This window comes from Ictidomys tridecemlineatus, chromosome 6, assembly GCF_052094955.1.
Source record: "Ictidomys tridecemlineatus isolate mIctTri1 chromosome 6, mIctTri1.hap1, whole genome shotgun sequence".
NCBI classification, from domain to species: Eukaryota; Metazoa; Chordata; class Mammalia; order Rodentia; family Sciuridae; genus Ictidomys; species Ictidomys tridecemlineatus.
Window position 1 is genome coordinate 3,211,840 of NC_135482.1, and position 27,300 is coordinate 3,239,139.

General features: G+C 48.3%; 1 protein-coding gene across 2 annotated transcripts in view; it reads right to left on the minus strand.

Annotated features, from left to right (window-relative positions):
• Atxn10 (ataxin 10) overlaps window positions 1–27,300 on the minus strand; it is a 143,777-nt gene that overhangs the window by 13,277 nt on the left and 103,200 nt on the right. For both annotated transcript variants that reach the window (XM_078052542.1, XM_078052543.1), the window contains exon 10: window positions 12,747–12,810. In XM_078052542.1, coding sequence (XP_077908668.1) covers window positions 12,747–12,810 — 64 coding nt within the window. The remainder of the gene's footprint in view (window positions 1–12,746; window positions 12,811–27,300) is intronic.

Genomic DNA, 27,300 nt, shown 5'->3' on the forward strand with positions numbered 1-27,300 from the left:
TTCTTCACAGGGAGTTGTGTTTCCTTTTTTTAAATCATGAAAGGGTATTACATTCTGTCAAATGCTTCTTTCTGCATCAATAGAAATGATCAGGTAACATTTCCCCTTTACTCTGCTACTGCTGGTTTTTTGATGCTGAACATGCTTGGCCTCCAAGAGTGGCCCAGCTGGTTATGATGGACAGTCATGCTGGTGAATCCAGTTTGCCTGTGTTTTGTTGAGGATCTCTGCGTTGATATTCATAAGAGATACTGGTCTAAAGTTTTCTTTTAATGTAGTATCTTTAGCTTTCCTATCAGGGTAAAGTTGACCTTACAAAACAAGCTAAAAGTTTTCCTCTGCAATTCTGTTTGGGCAGAATTTCACTCTCTAGGAATCTGCCCATTTCATCTAAGTGTTGTGCTCATAACCATTTTTAGTTCTGTAGAATCAGTAGTAATGCTCCCATTTCATTTCTTCAAGTTGATAAATTCTGTTGTTCTTTTAAAAGAACCAACTGTGGTTTCATAATTTTCTGTTTTTTTTTCCAATATATACTTAGATTTTGTTTACCTCTTAACCTGTTTTATCTCTGTTCTAATCTTCATCTTCCCTGTTAACTCTGGGTTTAGTGTATTCTTTTTCTACTTCCTTTCCACAAATTGTAAAGTTAGGCTATTGATATTGGGATAATTTTTTTAATGTAAATGTGTATAGCTATCCACTTCTCCCCCAGCACTGCTTTAGCTATGTTCTCTAAGTTTGAGTAAGCTGCTTTCATCAATTTGTGTTTTCCAATTTCCCTCTGATTTCTTTTCTGACCTATTTACTAAGAGTATGTTGTTTAATTTCCCAAATTGAAGAGTTTCATTTTGTGGCTGATTTCTAACTTCATCCCACGGGCTCAAGGTGACACTGTGCACGTGGCCTATGGTCGTCCACGCTCTGAAAATGCCCCAGGTGCACGTGCGAAGAACACATGCGCTATTGCTGCTGGCAGGGTGTTCTGTGTGCGTCTGCAGACCTAGCTGTTTCACTTCTCTGCTCCCTTACTCGCCCCTGTCCAGCTGTCCTATCCATTATCGAAACTGGGGCATTGAAATCTCCAGCCATGATTTTAACACCATGTATTCTTCCTTCAGTTTTGTTAAGTTTTGGTTCAGCACGTTTTGGAAGTTGTGAAGTCTGTAAACACTGGTGCCTGTACGCTTTATGCTGCACTGACCTATGCAACCCAGCATGTCCTCCTGGGCGTCCTGTAGGCTTTCTCAAGTCTGCCGGGTGGCGGGAGCTGCCCTGTTCTCAGCAGTCCTCACGAGCTGCACTTGTACCATCTGTTTCCACCCTTCAATCTTAGCCCCGTTGGTCTGTGGAGCTAAACTGAGTCCCTGTAGAAAGCACATAGCTGGATTATGTTTTTATTCATTGTGTTCACCTCTGTCTTTTGATCATCCCAGCTACACTTCCAGTAATTATGGTAAGAAAGGGTTTACGAGTGTCCTTTTTCTCAGATATCTATACGACTCTCAGCTTTTTGACCCTTGCTTCTGGTGTTACTACCTTCTATTGTGTTCAGTTCATTTTTTATAGTGACATGTTTAAACACAGCTTTTTAATTTGTGGTTACCATGGGGATCACACTTAACATTCTGGGGTGACAACATTCAAATTTGAATTTATACCAGTTTAACTTCAATGACATACAATGACTCTGCTCCTTTACAGCTCTGTCCCCAACCCTTTCGTTTTTTCCCCCTTCTGTTAATGTCACAAAATTATATCCCGATACATTGTATTCTCTCAAATATATACTAATACATTTAGTATTTCTTAATATACTAACAATTCTTTGAAATGTATCAGTTCCTTAAATCATGTAGAAAGCAAAATGTGCAGTTCTAACCCACTGCTACAATGGCACCAGCTCTTCCAATTACCCATCTCTTTACCTGTATCTCCGTCCCGCACACAGCTTGGAGTTCCGCTAGTGACTCCTGCCTTCTCCTGCAGCAGTCAGCTCAACACTTCTCACTGGGCAGAGCAGGGCAGGGCCGGGTCCCAAACTCCCTCAGGTTTTGTCCCTCCTAAGTGCTCTCTCCCTCTGAAGGACTGTCTGGGCAGCTCCAGGATTGCCGGTTGCCAGTTCTGTTCTCGTGGCACTGTGAACACACCAGGCCAGCCCCTGTCTCCTGGTTTTCCAAGTTCCTTCCTGAGGAGAGACCCCGCTGAGCACACTCCTGAGTCACTCCTCCCTTGGGCGTTTAGGATTCTCTGTCTTCCCAGTCTGACTCCAGGTCTCTGTCAAGCTCCTTTTACTTGGAGTTCACTAAGTTTCATAGACATTCACATTCAGGGAAGTTCTCAGCCCCCGTTTCTGTCCCTCCCCTGTGCTGGGCAGAGCCACTGCTCTCTCCACAGTCCCTTCAGTTCCCTAATATCCTTCAGACCCTGTTTTAAAGCCTCAGTCCAGCAGTTAGTTCTTCTGTCTTTGGGCTTATGTTTTTCCTTTGAATAGGCTGCAGTGACTGTTTCTTTTATGTCTTCTGATTGTTTCTTGGTGTTCCAATCTGAACATCTGAATCTCACCCTATGGTAACTTCCCGTGTCTGCTGCACTCACTGGGCTTGGTGTTCCAGGGAACTGCTCAGGCCGTCTCACTGGCAAAGGTCGGCTCAAGGTGGCAACTTAAGATCTCAGTTGTTCTCTGAATTTTGCCTTTACCTACAGGTCCATGGTCACTTTCTAATTTTCCCTGTACATACAGATGTTTTTCAATGTCCTTTCTTTAATGTCTGGGTCTCAAAAGAGGAAAAAAAATTAAATAAGGGGAAGCACTGTTCCTTTAAGCTTCTGGAAGTCACTTCAGCCAGAGGGAGCAGGAGGTTCAAGAGCCAAGGCCTCCACGGCCCAGAGCCTGATGTCAAGCTTTGGAGGACAGGTCCCGGGTGTCCGGAGCACAGACACCTTTCTGCTCCCTGACCTGGCTCTTAGGAGCCTTTGCGCACATAGTGGTGTGCCACAGATCTAGGGCAAGGAGCTGCTGAAAGTGACCAAAGCAACCTAACTGCTTTACCTCCTAAGCCTCTTCTGTGTGTGGGGCCTTCATTCAAGTCCGCAGCTCCACTGGTCTGACTGAAGAATTCAGATGGCTGAGGCTAAGGGAGCCTGGCAGGGCTCTGCTTCTTGACCTGGGTGCTATTTACATGACATTTACCTTAGAATGATATGCAAACTGCACCTATGCATTAACTTCACTTTTCTATACCCATATTATGTTTCAAAATATGCACAAATAATCCTTTTTAAATTAGGAGAATGACTGAATTGGGACTTAGAGCGTGACAGGGATTTGCCAGAGCAGCTCACAGATTCTACCCAGTAGACAGCACCCGGCAATAGCTCCCGACACTAGAACCCTATGCCCCAGAAAGGCAGCATGTTCCCAGCTCAGGTACCTGCCTTATTGTATGGTCCCTTTTCTACATCAGAAACCCAGCAGGGTGAAGCTGGGGATTTTCACAGTCACTGATTTTCTGCAAACCCATCAGGACTTCCTGGTGCTTCCTAATTACACGCAGAAGACACTCTTAAGAGCTGCACGGGTTCCTACAGGGCTCCAGGAAAGGAACAGCTGAGTGCCTTAGATTGATATTGACTTTAATATCTCCCCAAAACTGAAGAATATTTTGATTTCCTACAGGCTTTTCCAACCTTTAACCAGAATATGCAGATCTTGATCAGAAATGAACAGGCATTGTTCTGTGAGCCGTTGTGGGAATATAAGCTTACACTAATTTTCAGAACTAAAGACAAGATTCTCTTGCAAAAGCACTTTTTAAAAAAAAAATATGTTTTTAGTTATACATGGGCACAATATCTTCTTTTGGTTTATTTATTTTTATGTGGTGCTGAGGATCGAGCCCTGGGTCTCACACGTGAGAGACGAGTGCTCAACCGCTGAGCTACAACCCCAGCCCGCAAAAGCACTCTTGACACACACACTCCTTGAACCGGCCAGAGTGCAGGGTTGGGGCCCTGTCCCCAGGGGTGTCCACCTCCTTCCTTGCCTTCTTGGCAGCTACCAGCTTGGGAGACTCCCGCAGCACAGGCCTGCTTCCACTGTGCTGTTACCATGAAGCACACACCTGTCTGCTCCGTGCCAACTTTCCAGGCAGCTCACACAACCTACTGCTCCTGTTGCACGGTAACAGGCTGACTGCTCAGCATGGCCAGGATCAGAAGCCACATTGGCAATGCCTGCTGCCATGGGGTCACAGTCTACTGTCTCTGTCTCTAAGATGTCCAGACCCAAGGATGGTGAGAGTTAAAAAGTTGAGCATAGTAGAAGGCAACTTCACTTCTACATTTTAAACCTCTGTCCAATGAAGGGATGACATGCATCCATAAAAGCCCAAGAAGAGAATGCCCTTAAGCAAGGAGAGGCGTGCACTTCTCACAAGACAGTCAACTTCAGACAGAGAAGCAGAACTCTGGATTCCCTTCAAGTTCCTCAGAGCTGCTCACCAGAAGAGGTTCGAATTCTGCGGTGAGTCAGGCCCTTGTTCATTGTGCTGCTGACCCTCAGCACCATCTGGTAAGTGGTGTTTAATGACCCACTTCTCCAATCAGACTGGCCAGGGGTGGCACCTTCCGTAATTCAGTGGGCCCTGGGTGTGACACTCATAGAGTCTTTATAATTTACTCGAAAGGAATTAACGAGTGCCTGCTTCTTAAGGCCCAGAAAGGATCAGACCCGACAGAGTTCTTTTCCTTTTTTAATGTGTTGGTCCTAGAATAGTAATTGTAGAATACAAGATGGCTAAGAATAATGGTTCCAAAATAAAACCGTCGAGGAGTTACTACTGAGCCATGCTGAGCAGCTACGACACACCTCTGTTCTGAGCACACCTGTCTCTGTTGTATTTGACTAAGGTCACTTTAGGCAAAAATTCCGACAGTTAGTCAGGGTTACTTGCTAACATTTCCCTTTGCCAAACTTGAGCTACCCAATTTATAAAATTGATCATTTTATGTGACAGTGTCTTGAAAGTATGGTAATTCCAAAAGTTATCTATTAATTTCCTAAACATATCTCCAAATTACTGTTCATGATAAAGAAAATTAATGCAAAAAAGAAAAACTGGCCAATAACTACCTTGATCAGAAAACAGATCAAGGGCTGGGGGCGCAGCTCGGGGGAGAGTGCTTGCCCAGCTTGTGAGATGCCCTGTCTCCGGTCCCAGCAATTCGGGAGGCAGGGGAAAAGGTGTCCTAGTGCTTTGTAAGCACAGCAAGTGGCCAGGGGCTCCTGCGGTTTGCAGTGGAGCCCCTCGCTCCACCCTGTGCACCAGCTCCTCCAAGGCCAGCCTCACCTTGGGGACTGCTATGTCCAGACAGCTGCCCAGGCGACGTAAAACACCATGGCTGCACTCCACCTACGGCCAACTGGGGACAAGGGAGTGCCATGGCTGTGGGCACTAAGCAGGTTTCAGGAGTAGTAAGTGGGCGCTGGATGCTGAGGTGGACAGTGCAGGCAGCCTGCGAGGGTCAGGGTCTGAAGGACTACTTTATGGCCTCATCTTGAAAGTCAGGTATAAAATTTCTAAAACACAGTCGAGCACTCCCTCTACTGTGCTGAGCTCCTCGAACCGATAAACACCACAGAAACGGTGCACAGGAGGCCACTGCAGACACACTGGGAAAATGACTTTGAAAACAGTTTCTAATTAAAAATACTTCCTTAGGACAGTAAATTTACCACTGGAAGACAATCAAGGAGACATTATCTTGGAGTGGATTTCCAGTGTGCTTTCATTAAAATTCAGGCTATGCAATTTTTAAGAAAGCAAGCAAGCTGGGGATGCATCCCATCAAAGACATCAGACTGCAATGTCAGCTATGTCACTTGGTTACAAGGAGCAGATCCTTCAGGACATGAACTAAGGCAATAAATTGTGCAAAGGTTGTTTTCAAATAAATTTCATGATGGCCCTTCAGACATAAAGTAACCACTTAACCACTAAGCAATGAACTCCAGAAAGCATGGTGTCATGTCAAAGCCAGGGAGCAGCTTTGTGCCAATCTGTGCACAGGCATCTGCCTGACCTGCCCAGGCGGGTGACAACGAAGGTGAGGCAGCTGTCTCCCTGACTGAGCATGTGCCCACAGCCTGCCACCTCTGAAAGATGTGCTCCTGGTGCAGGGGAACCAAGCAGAGTGCACACTGACCCCAGAGCCGGGGAGTGAAGAGAGCAAAGGAAGGGCTGTGCAGGACCGCCATGGCCTGAGGTGAAGTGGAAGGATGCCAACCAGGCTGCCATGGGTCACTGCGGAGGCCATTTCAGACATGCAGGTTGCACACCTGTCTGTACACAGCAGAGATTCTCAGTGAGTCTAGAGATGTAGGAAAACGAGGAGCCCAAACTGAAAGCTAAGAGCCACTCGGTGGGTGCACACACCCTGCTCCCCCACCAGGACAGCCGGAAGGCTGTGGGCAATGGCGTCCTTTCCGCGTGGCGGGCCCTTGGGAGCAGAGTCAGCACACCTGCTCGCTGCCTTCCACCACTCCATGGACTTGCCTCCTGAGTGCCACTGGTTTGCTTTCAGGGGACAGAAAGATTTCACTTACACACTATCTCCGATCACAGTAGGCGACGGTAAAAGAGAATCAATCTGTAGCATTAAAAAAAAAAAAAAAAAAAAAAATCCATGGAAGCCACACCAGAAAGTTTAGGATTTTAAAGCAAAACTGTATCAACAGGTTATCTAGTTTATAATTTGCGTCAGTTCAACACTGAGCAAGCATTCAGTGTTTACAGATGCATAACCCTGAGGATGCAGGGATCAACTGAGGAGTCCTTCCATCCAAAGAAGCAAGATTGACTCCAAAAGAAAAATTTCCTAAGACCATTCGAGATGGCCCCAGAAAGGATGGGTGAGCGCCTGGCTGTGCACGGCTGTGGACGGCCCTCACAAACCACACTGGATCTAGGCATTGGCACCAGCCCGCGGGGGTGAATATGTCTTGACAGCCTCTGCCTGGCACTGCATGGCAGGCTCAGTCACAAGCCAGGTGCCCATCAAGAAGAGCTCAGAACAAGCCATGTTTCTATGTTTATTCTAAAATACCTGTCTTGTCAAGATGTGGTATTCTCATCCAGAAAAGCTGGCTTCAAAAGACACGTAGGGGTCCCACGTGGGGGAAGCACTTAGAGTACAGGAGCAAAGAGACACAGGGATAGAGTGCAAGCACTGTCAGTGTGCACCATGAGTCCTCGAGTGCACTGTACACAAACCGCATGCCGAAGGCCATCTGCTCCCTTCACCTGTGTTACCATTTAGATATGAGGTGTTCCCCAAAAGCTAATGTGAGGGACAATGAGACAAAGCTCAGAAATGATTTGATTGTCATCCATGGATTGAACCAACAGTTCTGACTGGTAGAAGGCAGAGCCGCAGGTCCCCTGCCCCTTGTGGATGTGATGGAGGGAAAGGCCCTCCTCTTCCTCTGGACTGTGGCCTGTGCTGTGCCATGTGGACCTGCTCCTGACTCTCCAGGAGTCCCTCCACTGACCCATAGGCTTCCTCGTGAGGCGAGCAGCTGTGGCAGGACTTGTATAAGAATACACATGGCCCTTTATAAACACCATGACACTTCGGTCACCACAGCCAGCTGGCAGGCAAATCATTGACCATGCAGAGGTCACCAGAGGTGCTCCAGGGTCAACAAGTGACCAAGCTTGATCTGGGGCTGTCTGCCTGTATAGATGCCCTTACTACTAGGCCAGCGACCTTGGCTCAGGTCAGAGGAAAAGGCTGTTGAGCACTATTCCTGCAAACTCTCAGCTTGTGGGGTGGATTCTATGCAAATTAATTTTATTTTCTTACAAATGAAGTCCTTCAATATAAAAAAGAACAAGAAGAGAAAAACAAAAACCAAGAAAACCCATTTGGGCTCTCACTCCATCCTTATCCTGCCTCATCCCCCCAATAAAAAAAAATATATATATAAAGAAACCCACATCAAGGACAACTGATCAAAACAGATCAAAAAAGAATGAAAAAAAAACATTTCAAATAAAGTTCAGCTGTTTCTATTTGGAAACAACAACAAAAAAATCCCACTTGCCACAATAAACTGACAAATAAGAAATAGACTCTGTGGTGATGAAGCTGGAATTTTCCGATGGCACTGGCTCCTCTGTCATTACTGTGGGTGACCCAAAGTGAGCAGGGCGAGTGAACAGCTGGGCATTGCCTGCGCTCCCGGCCCTGAAACAGGAGCACCCCGGGCAGGCCTCCAGAGACAAGCTCCCCCCACCCCAACCAGAAAGCCCCGAGGCTAAGAGAAACCCTCGGTCCTCCCCACCTGAGGGCTGCCAGCGCTGCTCAGACAGGCTGACTCCCCATTCCTCGCCCTGGGGGACAAGAAAGGCCATCTTTTGTAGCCTTGTCTGCAGATTTCCCAAGGAAACAGATGGCTATCCAACCTCAGGCCCTGTTGCCTTCCACAGAAAATGCTCAGGCTACTGGAAAGGGCAGTTGCTCCAACCACCCTCCCATGTCTCGGGTGCACCCACTCATACAGAGGTTCAGTCCAACAAGAGTCACGAGAAGGATGGATGTGAGGTGTCCCCCAAGGCTAACGTGTGCGTGTGCGACAATGCCAGGACGTGCAGAGGTGGAAGGAGTGGGGAGAGAACCAGCCTAACCCTGCACTGAGTGGGTGATGTGGGTGGAAACTCTAGGTGGCTGGGTGGGGCCCAAGGAGAAGGGTGCTGGGGATGGCCTTGTATTTTGCCAGGCTGAGAGGAGATGTGTCTCCCCGCTTGAGGACATGATTGTCATCCTGAGCTGCTTTCTTCCACCACACTCTTCCACCATGATCTTCTACCTCATCTAGGGCCCAGAACAATGGAACTGACTGTCCATGGACTGTGGGCTCGGAACCTGTGAGCCCCAAATAAACTTTCCTTCTTCCAAAATTGTTCTTATCAGATCTTTTGTTCACAGCAGCAGAAAAGCTGACTAAAACATTCGCCCAGAGGCTGGAGTTGTAGCTCAGTGGTGGAGCCTTTGTCTCCCACGTGTGAGGCCCTGGGTTCTATCCTCAGCACCACATAAAAATAACAAAGATACTGTGTCCATCTACAAATTAAAAAAACATAAACACACACACTCGCCCCAAATAACTATTGCTTCTTAACACAAACTTTGAAACTAAAGTTCAATTAAAATATGACTGGTGTCAATTATCGGAATGGGCTTAAGCAAACAAATTCAAAATAATATCAATACCCAAGTAATACTTAATCCACAAAACAAAGAACCCATGGGAGAAATTCCTCGAGCTTATACCCCTTCTCCCCAATACACTCGTGAACATGTGCATATGGAGAACCCAGCCGGGTGACGCTGTAGCTGGAGAATTACAAAGGAGGAACATGGAGGGTAACTCCAGGCTGTGGCTCTAAGCCGTGTGACAGAGCCTCCCCTCATCAGCTGAGAGGGAGGGGACGGTTTTCAGGCAAGATGTTGCTTAACCTTGGGCCTGCTGACGTGGGAATGTGTGCAAGACACCACGCAAACACACGCAGGGAGTTAGGTACACAGGTCTGACACCTGAAGAGAGGTCTGCTCTAGAGTTAGGAGCGCAGATAACATTCAGAACTATGGCAACACTTAGGACAGAGCTCCATGTCACCACCATCACTGGTACCAGTCTGGTCCCAGCCCCAACAGCCTCCCTGGAAGTCACTCTGCAACTCTCAAGGCCCAGGCGAGTGTCACTACACTGAAGGAGTGAAGGAATACATGGTGGGGTTACTTGGGGGAGAAATCAGAGTGAGGGGGAGCTCTTGGCTCCAGAGTACCTAGACCCCCTCCAGGGCTCCAGAGTACTTAGGGACCCTCCAGCAATTAAGTGGCACAGAAGAGGAAGCAACAGAGGACATGCCAGTAAGACAAGAACACAGACAAAAACCAGAACGAGAGAGGGAGTCTCAGGAAGGCCAAGAGAAAAGCAGCAGTGTAGGGAGCAGAGGGGGAGGACAGGTGACGAATCCCAGCTCACAGCTCATCAGCACGAGGACTCCATCACTCCCAGGAACAACAGAGACAACAAGGAGGAGAACACACCGGCAACATGTGAGGAGGACAGAGAGCTTCTGCCTAGAATACACAGGAGCCGCCAAGACAGCAGGAGAGAACCCGGGGCACAAAAATGCAGGAGGCTTTCCCTGGCACCCTGGCATACACGTGTGCAAACACACACACACACACACACACACACACACACACACACACACACACACACACACAATTAAACACCAACACACAGTTTAGAAGATGCTGGCTTGTATGAATGGTGGGTGAGAGAAAGTGGGGATATGAGTCTTCACCACTGTGGGAGGTGACAGAGTGGCACCCAAGAGATGAGGCTCAAATCACAACAGATCATCTTAGAAGGTGATCTACCAGGAAACCTCAATAAAATACCACTAGAGAGACAAGAGAGAGTAAACTGAATGTGTCCTGGGGGGAGCAGAGGCACTGCTCCCTCACTACATGTTTTTGGCAATTATAAAAAGCCAGGTAAATGCATTACTTCCATGAATAAAAATAAAAGAGGGAACAGGGGGGCAAAGCATGGCTGGAGGTGAGAAGTAACAGGGGGTCACTGGGCAGCTCAGGAGGCTGCTGTGAGCAGGACAGAGACTGCGTGGAAAGCTGTGTGTGGCTGCCCTGGGGGGGTCGCCCAGTATGATCCCATGAGCCTTTGTGCAGGTTCCAGGCCTGCCCGGGCTGCATCGCCCTCTGACACTCCCCCACCCTGCTCCCCATGCTCTGGACTTCAGGATGTATCTCACCTTAGTACACACATGACATGTGACATGACATCAAGAGGAATCATTCGACACATCTGGTGGTCAATGCACCACGTGACATTTGTCTTTCCTCAAGGGTGGGGGACATCTGGGGCCTCCCATGCTTCTTGTCATCACCTGGACAACCAACTCCCAAGGTCTCAGCTGCAGGAATGTGCTAACATGGCCTCTGCAGGTGCTGCCAGCAGTGAGGACCAGTGCACCATGGGACAAGTCACCAAGACTCAGCTACAAAATGGGGGTGACTGCAGTGCTGTGCTCCACGGGGCTGCAGCCTCAGCCAAGGTTGCCTGTGTGGACCTGAGTGAGACTGGAACATGTACCTCCCAAGTGAGCACCTCAAGCAGAGCAAGGGCCAGGCCATGGCCAGCAGGGCTCCGCCCAGCAGAATGGGCATCTCTGTGTGACGGCCTCTTGACTTTTTCATTTTTGCTAAAAGTCAAAGACAACTGACAAAGACCCTATTCACTGGAAAGTCAATAAAAGTGGACTGTGGCAGGGGACGGTGGCGCACGCCTGTGATTCTAATGGCTTGGGAGGCTGAGGCAGAAGGATCACAAGTTAGAAGCCAGTCTCAGCAACTTAGCAAGATCCTGTCTCAAAATTTAAAAAGGCGGTGTGTGTGTGTGTGTGTGTGTGTGTGTGTGTGTGTGTGTGTGTGTCTGTGTGTGTCTGTGTGTGTGTGCGCGCGCACGTGCATGTGTGTGCTGGGGAGGCTGTTCTGTGGTTAGGTACCCCGGGTTCAACCCCCAGTACCAAAGGGAGAAAGTGAGCTGTGGGTGAGATTTCCTTGGAGAACACCATCTGCAGTGCAGATGGACATACAGCCCCACTTCCCTGAACTGGATGTTATCCCCCAACTTTCTTCTTTAGGCTTTAAAAAGAAAAATGCTGATGAGCATAGTCTGGTGACCACACAAAGCAGGGAACTAATGTCACGGTATCCTGAGGGCCTCCTCAGCACCTTGTCAGCCCTTCACTGTTAAGACTTCTCCTATTGCCACGGGAATGGCAGCATCTCCATCACCAGTTGTTAGCACTCCTTAATCTGCTTACTTTGAAACACGTGATTTCCACCAGCTCCTTTTCTCTTGGCATCTCACTGTGGAGAGCTGTCTCTGCAGTTCTAGGCTGGGCTCCTTACTGCTTCCTGTGGGACACACTCCCCAAGTCCTACTTTTACCCCAACCCCATACACAAAAGCACAGGGCCTGGTGGAGATGGGGCAAGGCGCCAGGGCTGGGCTTGACTTTCACAAGGGAAATTCCTAAAATTACATGGTGGATTTTACCTAGAACCTGAGCAGGCTGTGTGTGTCCTGGGCCCTGGGTGCCCACCTCTGTACTGATCGGTTTGGTATGGTACAACTGCGTGGTAAAGTAAAGGAGATGAGCAGGGCAGACTCCAGAAGGCACGGCAGACCCAGGAAGGGTAAAAGCCAGCGCTGCTGTAAGAGCCCCTCTAAAATGACAACTATGGGGCAGAGAAACTGCTCCCTGCTGCTATGAAGACAGGGTGCCCTCATGGTCACATGTTTCCAAATAGCAACTCAAGCAGTTTTTCCAACTGATGGAATCCTCAGAATTTCTACAGCAAAAAACCATGAGCATTTTCATATTTGCCATAAGGACCATACTTATGCTCTTGGCCAGGTAGCACTGGTGACAAGTCACACAGGGTCTTGGAATGAGAAGCCTCTGCCCTAGAGTTTCCAAGCATTTCAGTGACACACTAGTTCAGGATACCCTGCTGCCCTGGGAGAATGAGCTCACGATGTGCAAAGTTTGTAGGGTGGTGAGGTTTTCAGACACAAGCCAGCAGGCCAGTTGTTGGCTAAGACTACTGGCCAGGAACTGGCCTGGGACTCACATGCAAGGATACAGGGGTTACTGTCATCGATGTTGCAGCTGTCCAGGATCAGCGGGATGCCATCCAGCTCATTCACCTAGAGAAAGAGGACAGACAGTTTAGTCTGGGCCAGAGAGGATGGACGCCCTTTCTCGCCTCCTGATTTCTTCACCCAGTGTTACAACATGCTGGCACAATTACATTAACCACCCCCCCATCAGTCCAGAAACATTTAAAAAGACATCAACAAAACTGATACTTTATTTTCTTTTTACTCTTTCAGTTGTTGGGGCAACTGAATAGGCAAATAAAAAATGATAAATAAAAAATGATAAAAGAAGATCTCTTCCTAACACTGTTCACAGGGTCAACTCCAAATGAACGTGAGCTGCAAATTTAAACAGTGAAAAAATACTAATACTAGAAGAAAACATGAGTGAATGCCTTCTCTACACAGGAAGCAGGAAAAGTTCCCAATTATGATTCAAAAATCCAGAAACAAAAGGGAAAAGGTTTTATAATTTGACTACATTTTAGAAAAAGAGGAAAATGAAAATTGGGGAAATTATTTGTAAGACATCACAGACTAAGATATTTGCAAAAGATTAACATTTTAATATATACAGAACTTAAAAAGTTGAAATGGAGCTTGTTGTGGCTCAGGGTTAGAGCACCTGCCTCACATGTGTGAAGCCCTGGCCTTGAATCCCAGGGGAGGGGAATGAACAAATTAATAAGTTAATCTGAGAAATAATAAAACATTAAATAAAAAAAAATACCAGTTACCCACAGGGAGAGGAGGATGGAGTTGGAAGAAACAGGAATGAGACCCTGCCCACCAGCAGACCTGTTTTTACAGTTCTATAACTTTGGAATGAATCTATGTATGTTTTATATAATTTTCTGAAATTCCAAACTGAAACAAATTAATCTAAAAAGACATACGAGGGCTGGGGATGTGGCTCAAGTGGTAGCACGCTCGCCTGGCATGCGTGCGGCCCAGGTTTGATCCTTAGCACCACATACAAAGATGCTGTGTCCACCGAAAACTAAAAAATAAATATTAAAAAAAAATTCTCTCTCTTTAAAAAAAAGAAAGAAAGAAAGAAAGAAAGAAAGAAAGAAAGAAAGAAAGAAAGAAAGAAAGAAAGAAAGAAAAAAAAAAGACATACGACAAAGAGAAATGACTTCCTCTAATGGGAAATGCTTTGGCTTTGTGCCCCTAGTGAGACAGATCCTATATCACAGCCACGGCGGGGACCCATACCACACCTAGTACTTTGAGCCTCAGTGATGGCCATTAATATATTTTTTTTTTTTAAAGAGAGAGAGAAAGAGAGAATTTTTTTTTTAATATTTATTTTTTAGTTCTCGGCGGACACAACATCTTTGTTTATGTGGTGCTGAGAATCAAACCCGGGCCACATGCATGCCAGGCGAGCATGCTACTGCTTGAGCCACATCCCCAGCCCTAATATTATTATTTTTGAATCATTATTTGCATATTGAAAGCAAATGAGCAAGTGATGTCATTGGCAACCACGATTTTCAGCCTTAAAAAAATCTAATCAGTTAATTTTATATTTAAAATACAAACATTAATATGAACTGATGGTATATTTTTTCTCTTCCCCAAAATACAATATTTCCTTAGTTTATTGAAAAGGCCTAAAAGCAAAGAGTGCAGCAGCAGTGAGCCCCATGTTCTGAACTCCACAGCCCTCTCTTCCAGAGGTCCTTGGTGACAGACTTGCTAGGACAACCATTACTTGTTGGTAATGGTGCTCAGGCTCACCAATACCAAGACAAAGAGAAAATTAGCTGGCATCATCTAATTCGTATGATTTCCTCTGGGCATGAGAGGAGAGGAGGCCTGGCAGCGCCCCGGGCAGTCTCAGTCTCTGAGGATTTGCTCTGCAAGGCCAGGCATTACCGGCTCCTCTGTACAGAAAGGGAACATAAGGCTCAGAAGCCAGCGCCCTCCCTGTGGCCATTCATCTAACAAGTGGGTCTGGAGACCACTGCAGCTCACAGCAGTGGACCCTGAGAGGACGAGCTGCAAAATGGCTGGCAACTTGATACTTTGGCCACGTCTGCTGGATTTTGTGATAAAATCTGGGTTTCAATTTCTATCTTTTTAAATATTTTATTTTTCTGGTAATTCACTTCAGACCATATTTTATAGAATTATTGGTCCTGGACAGTTTGGGGAAAGGAAACTCATGTCTCAGCACAGCAAGAGTAGTGGTCGGCCACTCTGAGGGTAGACCCTGGGTTCTGCCCCTCCCAAGTGCCCCTCCAAGGCTCCTCCAGTGACACGCTGCACACTAACCAGGAGAGTCTGGGGAAGAGCCTGCTGCTGGCACTGGGGTGAAGACAAGGGGAGCCCTCAAAAGGGGCCAGTAAGGAACTGAAAGCAGATCCTCGCCAGTCCCTGAGAACTTGTGACCTGGATGCCAACGCAGCCCTGAGCCCAATGGAGGCTGGTCTGGGCTCCTGATTTATTTAGCCAGGGAATAAACCACAGAGCAGGAGCTCAAGGAAGGCCTCCCTGGAGAAGGGTGGTGGGTGAAGGGGAGGACAGCGAATAGAGTTGAGGCAGACGAGTGAGGGGCCATGTGGTATTTGGTGAGGAAAGAGCAATGTGAGGGCTGGGTGCTGGGAGGCAGGCGGCATGCAGACAGGACGGTGAGCACAGCCCAGCGGGAGCCCGGCCTTGGGCAAGTCACTAAACCTCATGTGTAAAATGGGGTGACAGGGCCTGCTTCAAAGGGACTGTGACTACAGAATGGACGGCCATGCCTGGGGAACACAGGGAAAGCTCAGTCAGGGTGCTGTGAGTGGTGGTGGTGGCCAGTGACATCCATGTGGTCAGCTGGCAGGAGGTGGGCAGCTCATGAGAGCAGGGGAAAACGAGGACACTCTTCACAGGCCAAAGTTACCCTTCCATTCTGCAGGGGGAAAACTGCAAACTTTTCTCAAACACCAGCTTTTTCTGACAAGTGAGAAATAAAGTATTTAGCATTTATTATTCAGTGCAAGAAAAACACCTCTTCCTTAAAAAAAAAAGGTAGAATTCTGAGGTGTTTCAAATAGGTAAGATTTTCTTTAAAGGAAATGAAATCACTTGCTGAAAACTGAAATTTAATCAGGAAACAGGGATAAAGGAAGAGTTCTTACAGATCAGAGGCCAGTGGCACTGAGGGGGAACTGAGGAAGGTGCTCCTGGGCCAGCGTCTCAAGTCCACACTGTTGCATCACCAACAGGGGACAGAAGAGACTCTATAGAAAGGCCTCAGTGTCTACAACACCAGACACGCACCACCACACACTGGGGCCATTGGCTGTCAAGCTCAGCAGGAAATGCAGACTCAGTGCGACAACCCCACGGGGGCGGGGGCTGAGCCCATCTGCTACTTCCTGCCAGTTCACTGCCATAGGGCCAAGGTGCGTGGCAGGGGAGAGCCATTAGGACCTTACGGGCTTTCTTCTGTTAGCACTTCATAAAACAAGGAAGCTGTCTGTTTCTCTATACGACATGTTGGGAGCTGATTCTGGACCCAGAGCACATTGAGTCATGAGCTTTGGAGCTCCCACAGAGCCAAGCTTGGGGCTCTCCCGTGGTGACAGCACAGCAAGACAAGGAGCCTGGTTTAAGCAAATGGGCTTTGGCCTTCGGAAGCAAATGGAAGAAAGAGAACGAACTTGCCCCTTCGCGTTCCCCAGGAGCGCAGGTCAGGAGCTCATGGTGCAATCATGCAGGTGTGGCCCTGGCTCGCCACCGTAGGGAGTTGAGCCAGGGGCAGCACGGTAGGCCTGGGTCATCCTGCTGTGCTCACATTGCATGGTGGACATGGAGGACAAAACCTCAAAGAGGGCAGAAACGCAGTGTGAGGGAGAGGAGCGCCCTCAGCCAAGTCTGGACCACACTCTAAAAACACATTCACAGCAGTCCCTCAACAGCAGGCTCACGTGCCACCAGGCCTGCCACAGAAGTGAACGGCCAGCGTGGGCGTGGTGGTCCATCTAGGGATGCTGCCACCCAGGATACCTGACGGCCAGCTCAGAGAGCTGGGGGATGGGCTGGGGGTGGCCCAGGTAGAGCGTTCACCTGGCATGTCGAGCCCTGGCTCCCTGCATGTACCACCTGAAGACTACTGCAGATGAAAGAGCATCATGGAGAGAGGCAGCAGCCGGGGTCTCCTCATGAGACTAACTCCCTTCCCTGCCCCACAGGGAAGGGGAAGGGTCAACAGGCAGACAGACCACAGGACCCCAGTCAGCCTCTGGTGGTTCTGAACTTCAGAAAGTCTAGGCTACCTCACGTGGAGCTGAAGAGCTGTGGCCACATGTGGTACTGTGGTGGGCATGACACAAGGAAACCTGAGGCCAGGTGGCCTGCCTGTCATGAGAACATGAGAAACAGCAGTGCCGTAGGATGCAGTGTCTCCTGAGCACACTCAAGGAGCTGGATGTAGTGACCTCTTACCTCCAACAAAGTCCAAACAGAACTCTGACTTCCTGGCTCGCAGCCTGTGCCAGTGTCCTCAGCTGTCTCAAGCTGGTGTCCTCCTGCCATTCTCTTCCGACCTTTGCCCCACACAGCAAATTCTAAGTCTTACACTACTGTGGGACATTCATCTTTAGGTGGCACTGGTTTCCACAGTGTTTTGTGCAACTCAGCTTTGTTATTAAGCTGCTTCTTTCCCCGGGGACAGGAGGACAAAGAATGATACACCTCAGGGAGCAACTAGTATGCAGGAGGACTGCATTTTGCAACACTCCTTCAGAGAGCTCAGAACCCGCCAAGACCAGGGGCCCTCAACCTCACTACACAGTGGCATCACCTGGAGAGCCCTGAACAAATGCATGAGAACTCTGGGCACCAAAGTCTCAGCACAAGCCCTCCAGGCAGCTCCCGTGTGCAGCAACGGTGGGAACTCCTGACACTCCCAGAGCCACGAGCTCCCACCAGCCGCAGTCCCAGGGAGGAACTCCTGAAGCCTAGCACCTGTCACACACTGGTTCCCTTGGTCCTTTGCTTTCTTTACTACTAAAATGCACTTTATGGAGCTACAGTTCCTACACAATAAATGGCCACTGCACCTGTATGAGCACAGACAAATGCAGACTTGGGACATTCTCGTCACCACAGAAATGTCCCCGGGCACTGCTGCACCTCTCCACATGCCTCTGCTCAGTCTTGAGCAACCACTCATCTGTGTTGTCCCCACAGCATATTTTCCTCTTTCTATAATCTAATACGTATTAAATCATATCAAAAGGAGCCTTTTCCAGTGTTTTCAGGTTCACCCCTCTTGTTATAGGGAAGGCAATTTTTTCCTTTTTATTTCTGATTATTAGTATGCTATCATCTGACTGTTACATGCTGATGGACATTTGGGTTGGTTCCAGTTTTATCTGAGAGGAATGGAGGTGCTAAGAATACTTGCATTCAGGTCTTTTCAGGGACACACTTCCATTTCTCTTGGATCAGTACCTAAGAGCAGAACTATTTTCCAAGATGGGTGTACCACTCCACCCATGTAGCTATACTCCAGGTCCTTGCCAACACTTGACATCATGAGACTGTTTTCTGTTTTCTTTTGCCATGGTGGGGATGGAACCCAAGGCCTTGTGTGTGCAGACGCTCTGCCACTAAGCCACATCCCCAGCGTGATACCACGGGACTTTTTAGGTGGTCTTAACCCACATTTCCCCGGTGACTGATGATGCAAGGCATCTCCTGAGATGCACACTCCTTGTCTTCATAGTTGGATGTTGCTCACTGTTCCGCCTATCATTTGCATGAGCTTCTTATTTGAGCTGTAAGAGACTCTACTTCGTGAACAGTGCTTTTGCAAATACACATACTGCAAACATCTTCCATGCACAGTGACTTGCCTTTCTATTACACAGTGTTTCAAAGAGCACAACTCTTTAATTTAAATGAGGAACAAAGTGTCAATTTTTTTTTTTGCATTACTGTTGGTGTGTTGTGTCCTAAGAAACCCTGGCCTATCCCAGCATATTCAAGATGTTTCCTTCTACATATTTCATAGCTCAAACTTTTAGATTTCCATTTTAAGTCATCTTTTGAGTTTGGAAGAGGGTAGAGGTCAAGGCTCCTTTCCCCATAAGAATATGAACTTGTTCCAGTGCCCACCTTCCGCTGCTCTTCTCATGGCCTCACATCTAGGTCTGTCCCAGCACCACACGGTCCTAATTTACCTTATGTAAGCCACGAAGGAAGAAGTATAATTCTCTATTTTTGTTTTGTCATTTTTCAAAACTGTTTTGGTACTGTTCTCGTCTAGCAGGTCTGCCACGACAAGCACCACAAAGCCAACGGCTCCAACAGCAGAAGCGTGCTGTTTCACAGTCCTGGGAGATGACAACGGTGACACCCACGGTGCTGACAGGGTCATTCTTTCTCAGGGCTGGGAAGAGCCTGCTCTGGGTCTCTCTCCCCATCCCAGGGGCTTGTGGCCCTGGGTATCTCTTGGCTGGCAGAGTTCTGCACTCATCATCACATGGACAAGGTCTCTGTTCAGTCTCCCCCTTCTTAAGGTCACATGTTAGGACTTCTACATATAAATGAAGGGTGGGGAGTAGACAGAATTCAACCCAGAACAGAGCTTCTAGGTCATCTGCATTTATCAATACATTTTAAAACCAGTTTATCCATTTTTACCAAAAACCAGCCCCTAAGATCTTGTCTGCACAGTGTTCACTCCACAAGTCACCTCGGGAGAACTGTTATCTTCAAAATGTTGAGCTTTAGGGTAAGGACGAAGAGCTTGAGAAGAAGATTTACATTAAACAGGGATGAGAAAAGGGGAGGGGAGGGGAGGGGGGATAGTAGAGAATAGGACAGACAGCAGAATACATCAGACACTAGAAAGGCAATATGTCAATCAATGGAAGGGTAACTGATGTGAAACAGCAATCTGTATACGGGGTAAAGTTGGGAGTTCATAACCCACTTGAATCAAACTGTGAAAGATGATGTATTAAGAACTGTGTAATGTTTTGAACGACCAACAATAAAAAAAAAATAAAAAAATAAAATAAAAAAATGTTGAGCTTTCCGTTCAGTCTTGACTCCTCTCAGAGATGTTTTAAGGACTTCAGAGCACCAGTGTCACACTTAACGTTTTAAAATCTCTCCGAAACACTTCAAGTTGCATGATGCTACTGAAGGGGTATTTCCATTTTCCCCAATTATTTCTGGCTAGTTTCACCTCCTGTGACCGTCCAAATTCACTTCCCACAATGATTCTCCTGACAAAGGCTCAGCACATACGTGCGTCTGGCTCATGGAGGAGAGTGGTGTTACTTCACTCTTCTAATCGGCCTGAAGGTCCCCTGCCCCCTGCCCAAGCACTGTCCAGGGAGCGCAGCTGCTCTGGCCCTGATGTTGGGGAGCGCCGGGCAGTTCACCACAAAGTGGGCTGTCCCTGGAGCCTTCACAGACGCCCTCTAGACAGAGAGGGCCCCTTCCCACCACTGGTTTTACCCACACACCAATCTTCCCAGCTTCTGGGTTCTCTGCTTGGGTGCGGACAGTTCAGGACTCCCTGTGAAGTCATCTCCCCTGGCTATGCAGGAGTTCCCTCCACCTTTCTTGCAGGGTGATGCTGTTGGGGACACTCTCAGCCTTTGTATATTTGGAAATGTCTTTATTTTGCTGCCATTTTTGAAGGCTGCTTTGGCTAGCTGCATAGTGCTGGATGGGCAGTTTTCTTGTAGCGATTTAAATATGTCTCCACTGAGTCCTCTAAGGCACTTCTGAAGGGGACCCTGCTATCATCCCCAGTGAAAGCCACGACAATGAGGGGAGGTCAACCTAACCCAGAGCCAGTTCTTGTACACAATGACAGAATGGGAGACTCTAGAAGGAAGAAGAAGGTAGAGGGAGAGATGTTCTTTTAAAAGGAATAAAATTAAAAGAGAGAAACAGGTGGTGACAACATAAACAGTAAAACATTATTAAAAATTCATTGTTACCAACAATTATGAAAAAATGTTGAAAGTCCAGAGGAAATAACTATTTCTAAGAAAAAATGTTGAAGCTGACAAAAAAATTAAAAATTTTAATAGAATAATAATTTTTTAAAGATACTAAAATGGCCAAGATTCACTTAAAAAAAGCAAATGGTCCAAAGAACTCTCCAGGAGCCACCATATTCCCCAGGGCCATGCCACCACCTTGCCAGGAGTGGGGACCTATCTTGGATTCCAGGTGCTCCAGTACAGCAGGAGGAAGATGGCACGATGCTCAGCACGCACAAGGCCCTGGGCTCACCCCTATGTAGCATCAGAGGGAAAACGAAACAAACCAGACATACCAGATAAATGATAAGAAAATTACAGACCTTTTTAATGTATGAAAAAAAAATCCCTTTTCAAAGAATCCTAGAATACAGGATTAACTAAATTAAATATGCTACAAAAATATATCAAGATGAGGCAGTTTTCTGAAAAACACAAACTAGCAGAGATGAGAAAGCCTGGAAGGACCCTCATTCACGCCCGCAGGATGGCCTCTGGCAGCCCAGATCACTCTCAGCCCTGGAGTCCTTGGGAACGTTTAGACCCAGAGAGGCTGCAGTGAGTATCACGAGCATCAGTTTAGAGAGAAGGTCCACTCAGCAAGAACACAGGACGCCGCGCCGCAGACCACGTGGAAAAATGAATAAATGAATTCATCAGGATCCTGCCATTTTAAAAGGCCTTTGTTTCAAGGATCCAAGACACTCAGGAGGTGCAAGAGGAACTGGGGAGATGCGAAAGCACCTCAGGCCTGTGACAGAACAGTGGTGCTGGGAGGAGCAGCCCTGGCCCAGCTAGAGGAAGGCACCCTGGGGCACGGAAGCTGCTGGGGTGGAGACTCTCTGAGCAGGCCTGGGTTCCACCCCAGCATGGGCACCACATGACCCAGAAGGAGGAACCAGAGCACACCTGGTCACCTGCTCTGCATGTGGACCGCAGGGAAGAGCCTGCAGGCCACAAACCCAGAGAGGAGGTGGCCCGGCAGTGGCTCACAGGAAGGGCAGCAGGATCCAGGACACTGGTGACGATACTGCTCCCAAATGTCACAGCCACAGGTGGCAGGGGCTGGCAGAAGCACAGGTCCACTGGCCCTGACCCTGCAGACTCCTGCAACAGCCACTTGGCAATGGATGCGAAGTGCTGCTCATCACAGAGTGGGGAAGCAGCTGGCATCCTGACGCCACTGTGCAGGGCTGATGTCTGGGTCACCTTGTGCCCTGGTAACTTTTTAATTTTAAGAAGTGAGGCAGAGCCAGGGTTTGGAATTGGGTGAGCCTGAAGGAAGCAGAAAAAAGCCCACATTCCATCGAGACAACCCAGGCTGGAGGCCTTGGTATCGCAAGCCCCTTCAGCTGCATGGAGCGCGATCAGAACCCACGCAGAATATATTTGTAACTTCAAATTCTTTGTACTTAACACATGTGAGCAAGAGAATTTAGCTTATAGCCTATGAACTTCCCTCCCTTTCTTTTTTGTGGTGCTGGGGATTGAACCCAGGGGTGCTCTACCACTGAGCTACATATCCAGAAAAATATGTTTGAGATAGGGTTTCACTAAGTTGCTGAGGCTGGCCTTGAACTTGTGATCCTCCTGTCTCAGCCTCCTAAATTGCTGGGATTACAGGTGTGCACCACCACACCCAATGTCATTGGATTTTAATTTAAAATGAAATGCAATCTTTGGATTTTAATACCTCCCTGGGAATTTGATAATGAGATAGAATTAATATTCACATACAGAGCCTCTCTCATGGGCATTTTATTATTACAAAGACTGTGGGCCTTTCATTGGAATATCTCAGTGTGGAATAAATTTTCTGCCTTGAGGTCAAAGTGATTTTGGAGTTAATTAGATTCATGTGTTGTTCTGACCCACTTAAAAGTCTTAGGGACAAAGTCTCCAGTCTCCCCAGTGGTGGTGGAGAAAGAAAAGGAAGGAGCAGGGGCCCTGCAGAGCAACCTCACAAAGGCGGCAGCAGCAGCAGCAGCAGCAGCAGCAGCAGCAGCAGCATGGCCCTGAGAGGCTGAGCTTCTCTCCAAAGGAGGCCACTGCCCCCAGACCAAAGCTCATTGCCAGGACACCACAGAGAGGCAGCTTCCTCTCTCCGTGCTGAGAGACAGTCTCAACTATGGTGTCCTGGGCTTCCCAGGCCGTCCGCCTCCTCCCCCCTTGCCTCCCCTCTTGCCTCCCCTCCTTCCAGCAGTGCTGATGGATCTCTACCGCCAGCATGGTTCTGGCTGTGGGAAGCCCCTGGTGTGCACAGCACTCTCTGCTCCTCAGACTCCTCATTAGGCTCCAGGGCTTTCCTTCACAAGAACCACGTGTCTTTTATTCTCATGCCCCTGGCCCAAGCCTTAGAAGCTCAAAAACTATTTGCTGAAAAATATACACATATAGGAAGGAGACCAGCATGATTCTGCCCGTGCACCCACCCCACTCCCACCCTGCAGGCTCTAACAAGGCACCTGACAGTGTGCACAGGCGAAACAGGAATGCGGGGCAGCAGAGGGAGGCCACGCACACTCACAGGCAATGGCACCTCTAAGAAAGAGAGAAACGGGGTGGTCACTGAGACTGCATGGGAGGGCTCTAGTTCAGACAGATGACCAGGTGAGACTTTCCATTAGATGCTGACAGCTGAACTGAGACCTGAACAAATAGAAAGAGCTAGCATAAAAACAGGTCAGACCTCCCAAGGCCTCAAGGAAAGATCACTTAAGAGAAAGGACCTGGAAGCACAGGAGGTGGTAAAAAGGACTGTGTGTGGGCGTTGCAGGGCAGGCCATGGGGCGAGTGGAGGACGATGAGCTTGCAGTGCAACAAAGGAGCCAAGCCTAGGGGGGCGCTCCTGCCCAGCCCAGGAGTGTGAATCAGCACTCTGCGGTCAGGGCCCAGCACTGGTTGGACGAGCCTGTTAGGTAACTGAGGTGCAGCGTGGTTCTCAGTCCTCGCTGGGACCCCAAACCACCCGGGAGCTTCAAACACTATCAGAGGCGGCCCTGGCATAGACAGGCTTGGAAAGAGCCCCGAGGTGATTCGGAGGCATGGTAGGAAAGAGTATAGACAATTTGGGAAGTTAGAAAATATTTTTCTCCCTAAGTGTAAAGTGACCATTGAAGATCGCAGGCAGATAAAGAGATATCCAACTTGGATTTTTCAAATAAGAACTGAGTGGGAAGATCTGAGTGGGCAAGCACAAGCGTGGCCCCCACACCCGAGGAAACCACCACAACCGCCTAAAGCAGAGGCGATGCGGGATGCGGGCCCAGCACGGGGGGGGGGGGGGGGGGGGTGCCTGGAGGGGAGACAGGTGGGCCACCACAGGAGCAGAGGCAGCCCGGGCTTCCAAGGGCCTGAAGGGGCTGGACGGTGGTGGTCTCACTCACTGAGGGGAAGAAGGGCTCTGGGTGAGGGGGGTCAAGAACACAGCAGGGGTGTTAGGTGGGCGGCACCTGGAGACATGGGGTGCATGCCACCGTTTGCTCTGCGCTCACCTATTTAATAGGAGGTGAGCACCTGTGCACGCCCATGTGCAGCCCTGCAGGATCTGACCTGGGGAAGCACTCTGGTGTCACCTCACAGGGATGGCACTGGAGGGCTCCCTCAGGGTGTCAGGGGAGAACTCCTGGCACCTCAACAAACATGACTCAATGGAAAGGTCTGCGCAATCCTGTGCTAGACACGGAGGCAAGAGACACACTCATTCCAGAGGGACCGTGTGTAAGAGCAGGCTACTCCTGAAGGAGTCAAGCAACAGCTGAAGACACACATGCGTTCCTGAGGAGTCACAGTGATTCGGAGCCGACTACCTGCCCTCGGATCACCGTCCAGGGCAACTTCTTTTAGAAGCTCACTTCTACACAGTGGGGTGGCATTTTCTTTCTGTATTCTGTTTAAAATTACACAGGAATGACAGACACACATATGTATACGGAGTTCCCAGGAGAATAAAAGTCATTTCAATACCAAATGACATTCTGTTCCGGGTCAGGACATGGGAAGAGCAAACAAAACTCTGATGAGAAGTTCAAATCATAAGGACTAAAACACAGCGCTGCCGTGTCGGGACCTGGAGGGCGGGGCTCCAGGGGCAGCTGGGGCACACACCGTTTTCTGGGCCCCAACCCCAGACCCTGGGTTTACAGGCCCCTTTCTGAGGCTCACTGCAGTCCAGAGGATTGGGTGACACTCTGGGCCAGACTCCTCTCTTCAGGGGTGCCCAGGGCCCCAAAGGCCTCCCAGAGCACTCTAGGTGCTGCACAAATGCCACATACTCACTCCCTGTGTAAATGGAGGCCACGGTCACCCCTCAGCAGTCCAGGTCTCTGGAGCTGGGGTCCTGACTCCACTTCTTTATCACAACCTCCCACCGTGACCAGCCTCTTCAGAACAACACTGCGACTGCATTTTCAGTAACAATGGAAGAAACATTCACACAGGCAGGTTTTTTTTTTTTAAAAAAAACTTCATTGCTGACTATTTCCTTTGGAGAAATTCTCAAAAAACAATTACTGTATCAAAACGCATAAACACCTTTAAATCTACAAATGACAGACATTACAGAACTGCCCCCAAAGGGGTCTTCCAGTCCACACCACCAATGGACCTTCAGTTGGTCCTTACTGACAGCACAGAGGTGTTTTGAAAAGCTGCTTTTTTGATAAGTAAAAACCCATTGGGGGCCGGGGTGGGACTGGAAAGGAGCACCTGCCGCAGTGCCTGGGTGCCTGGGTTCTGTCCCAGCCCTGCAAAAGGGAACACCAGAAACAAACTTTTTAACAAATACTATTTGGGCGCTTTCACTTTGCCTTTTTATTATTGCCATCAGGAAAACTAAGTGTCTCCCACCAGCCTGAGTTTTAGAACTGAGGGCTCTAGAGGGGCAAGGCCTTCAATAATAAAGGTTCTGACCAGTTCAGGCCTGGACTGAGTGAGGACTCCAGGGTCCTTCAAACAGGGAACAGGCGGGCAGACAGGCACATGGCAGACTGAGGGGCAGGCCACCCCGCTCTCACAGGAGGACGGCGGGGACACTGCAGGGCACCAGGTGGCAGTGCACACTGGGCACCATGAGGTCTGGATGCACTTAGAGATGCATCCCTTCTGCTGGCCTGTCCCCAGGACCCTGCAAGGCTGAGCATACCAAGAAGAAAGCTACCCATGTTACAGGTATCCTCAAAAACAAAGAATTCAGAAAGGAGAAGACACTACAATTCTACAGTGAAATTCCAGGGATGGAGCCCGAGGGAAACAAAGCCACTCTGCAAAGACAGTGACCGATGAGCCCGCAGTGTGCCCAGGACAAAGAGCAGTGTGGTCAGGAAAATACTTTCTAAGTTCAACTACCAAATTCCAGGAAGATCAACAACTGACTTGTCTTTAACATCTGCGTGTGAATTTGATGTGATTGTCTCATGAATTCTTCACTCAGCAGATAAAATCTAGGTTTAAGCATGAATGAAATCAGACAGTTATGAAGAAGCCAACTACTTTCTGAACACAAGAATGAAAAAAAATTCAGACAAAATTTTCTAAATTTTTTTTTGTAGTTGCAGATGGACAGCAAGCCTTCATTTTACTTTTGTATGTAGTGTTGAGGATTTTGAACGCAGCACCTCACACCTGTTGGGCAAGCCTCTGCCTCAGCCCCCAGATAATTGTTTTTAAACAAGAAGGAATTCCCCCACACACACACCAAAAAAAAAAAAAAGAAGAAGAAGAAGGAGGAAATACCCGATATATGTAGAAACTTGGTTTGATGAAGGAAAGTCAAATCACTATGTAACTATAAAATTTGTCCGCTTCCATACCATTCAATTACAAAAACACCAGAAACCTTGGGGCAGATGTCAGATAGGTATTTCCAACTGCCTTGGAATGCAAAGCACCGGCCGACAGACAGGACAGGGTAGCCTCTGACTCCTGGCCTCTCAACAGGGGTGATGGCAGAAAGGCCCGTGCAGGACCCAGGAGCACCAAGGAAGCCTGGCACTGCCCCTCGCACAGACATGTGACCTCGGGTGAGTTGCCTGGGCCCCACGTGAAAATCAGGCAACAAAGCTCTACTGCATGCAGATGGTGTCGTTTTAGTAGATGGTGAGAAAACAAGGTCTTACACAATCCTGCCTTCTCTGAAGCACTCCGAGTGGCAGATGTTAATATAATCTTTCATGTTTATCCTTCTACTTACAGGATTTTTGTTGCATTCTTTGTGAAGAATTTTAAACTAGCTGACTCATAGGAAAAAAACTAGCAGCACAGAGTTGGTTGTCCCTGACTGTCATTTCTTTAAGACAGCTTAATTAAGCACAGTGTCAAATGCTGACCAACACAGTGTTTGAAGAGCTAGATGAAAGTCCTCTGTTCTTTAAGTAGAAGCTGTGAAACAAGAAGCCAGTGTTTCACTAATGGATGAGAACGCATATCACAGAGAGCGCTATGCTACTGAGGGGCACCCTAAGGTATGACTTAAGAAAGGGGTCATATTGAAAAGGACAGAAAACCATGGCGGTGGCAGAGAAAACAAGGCCAG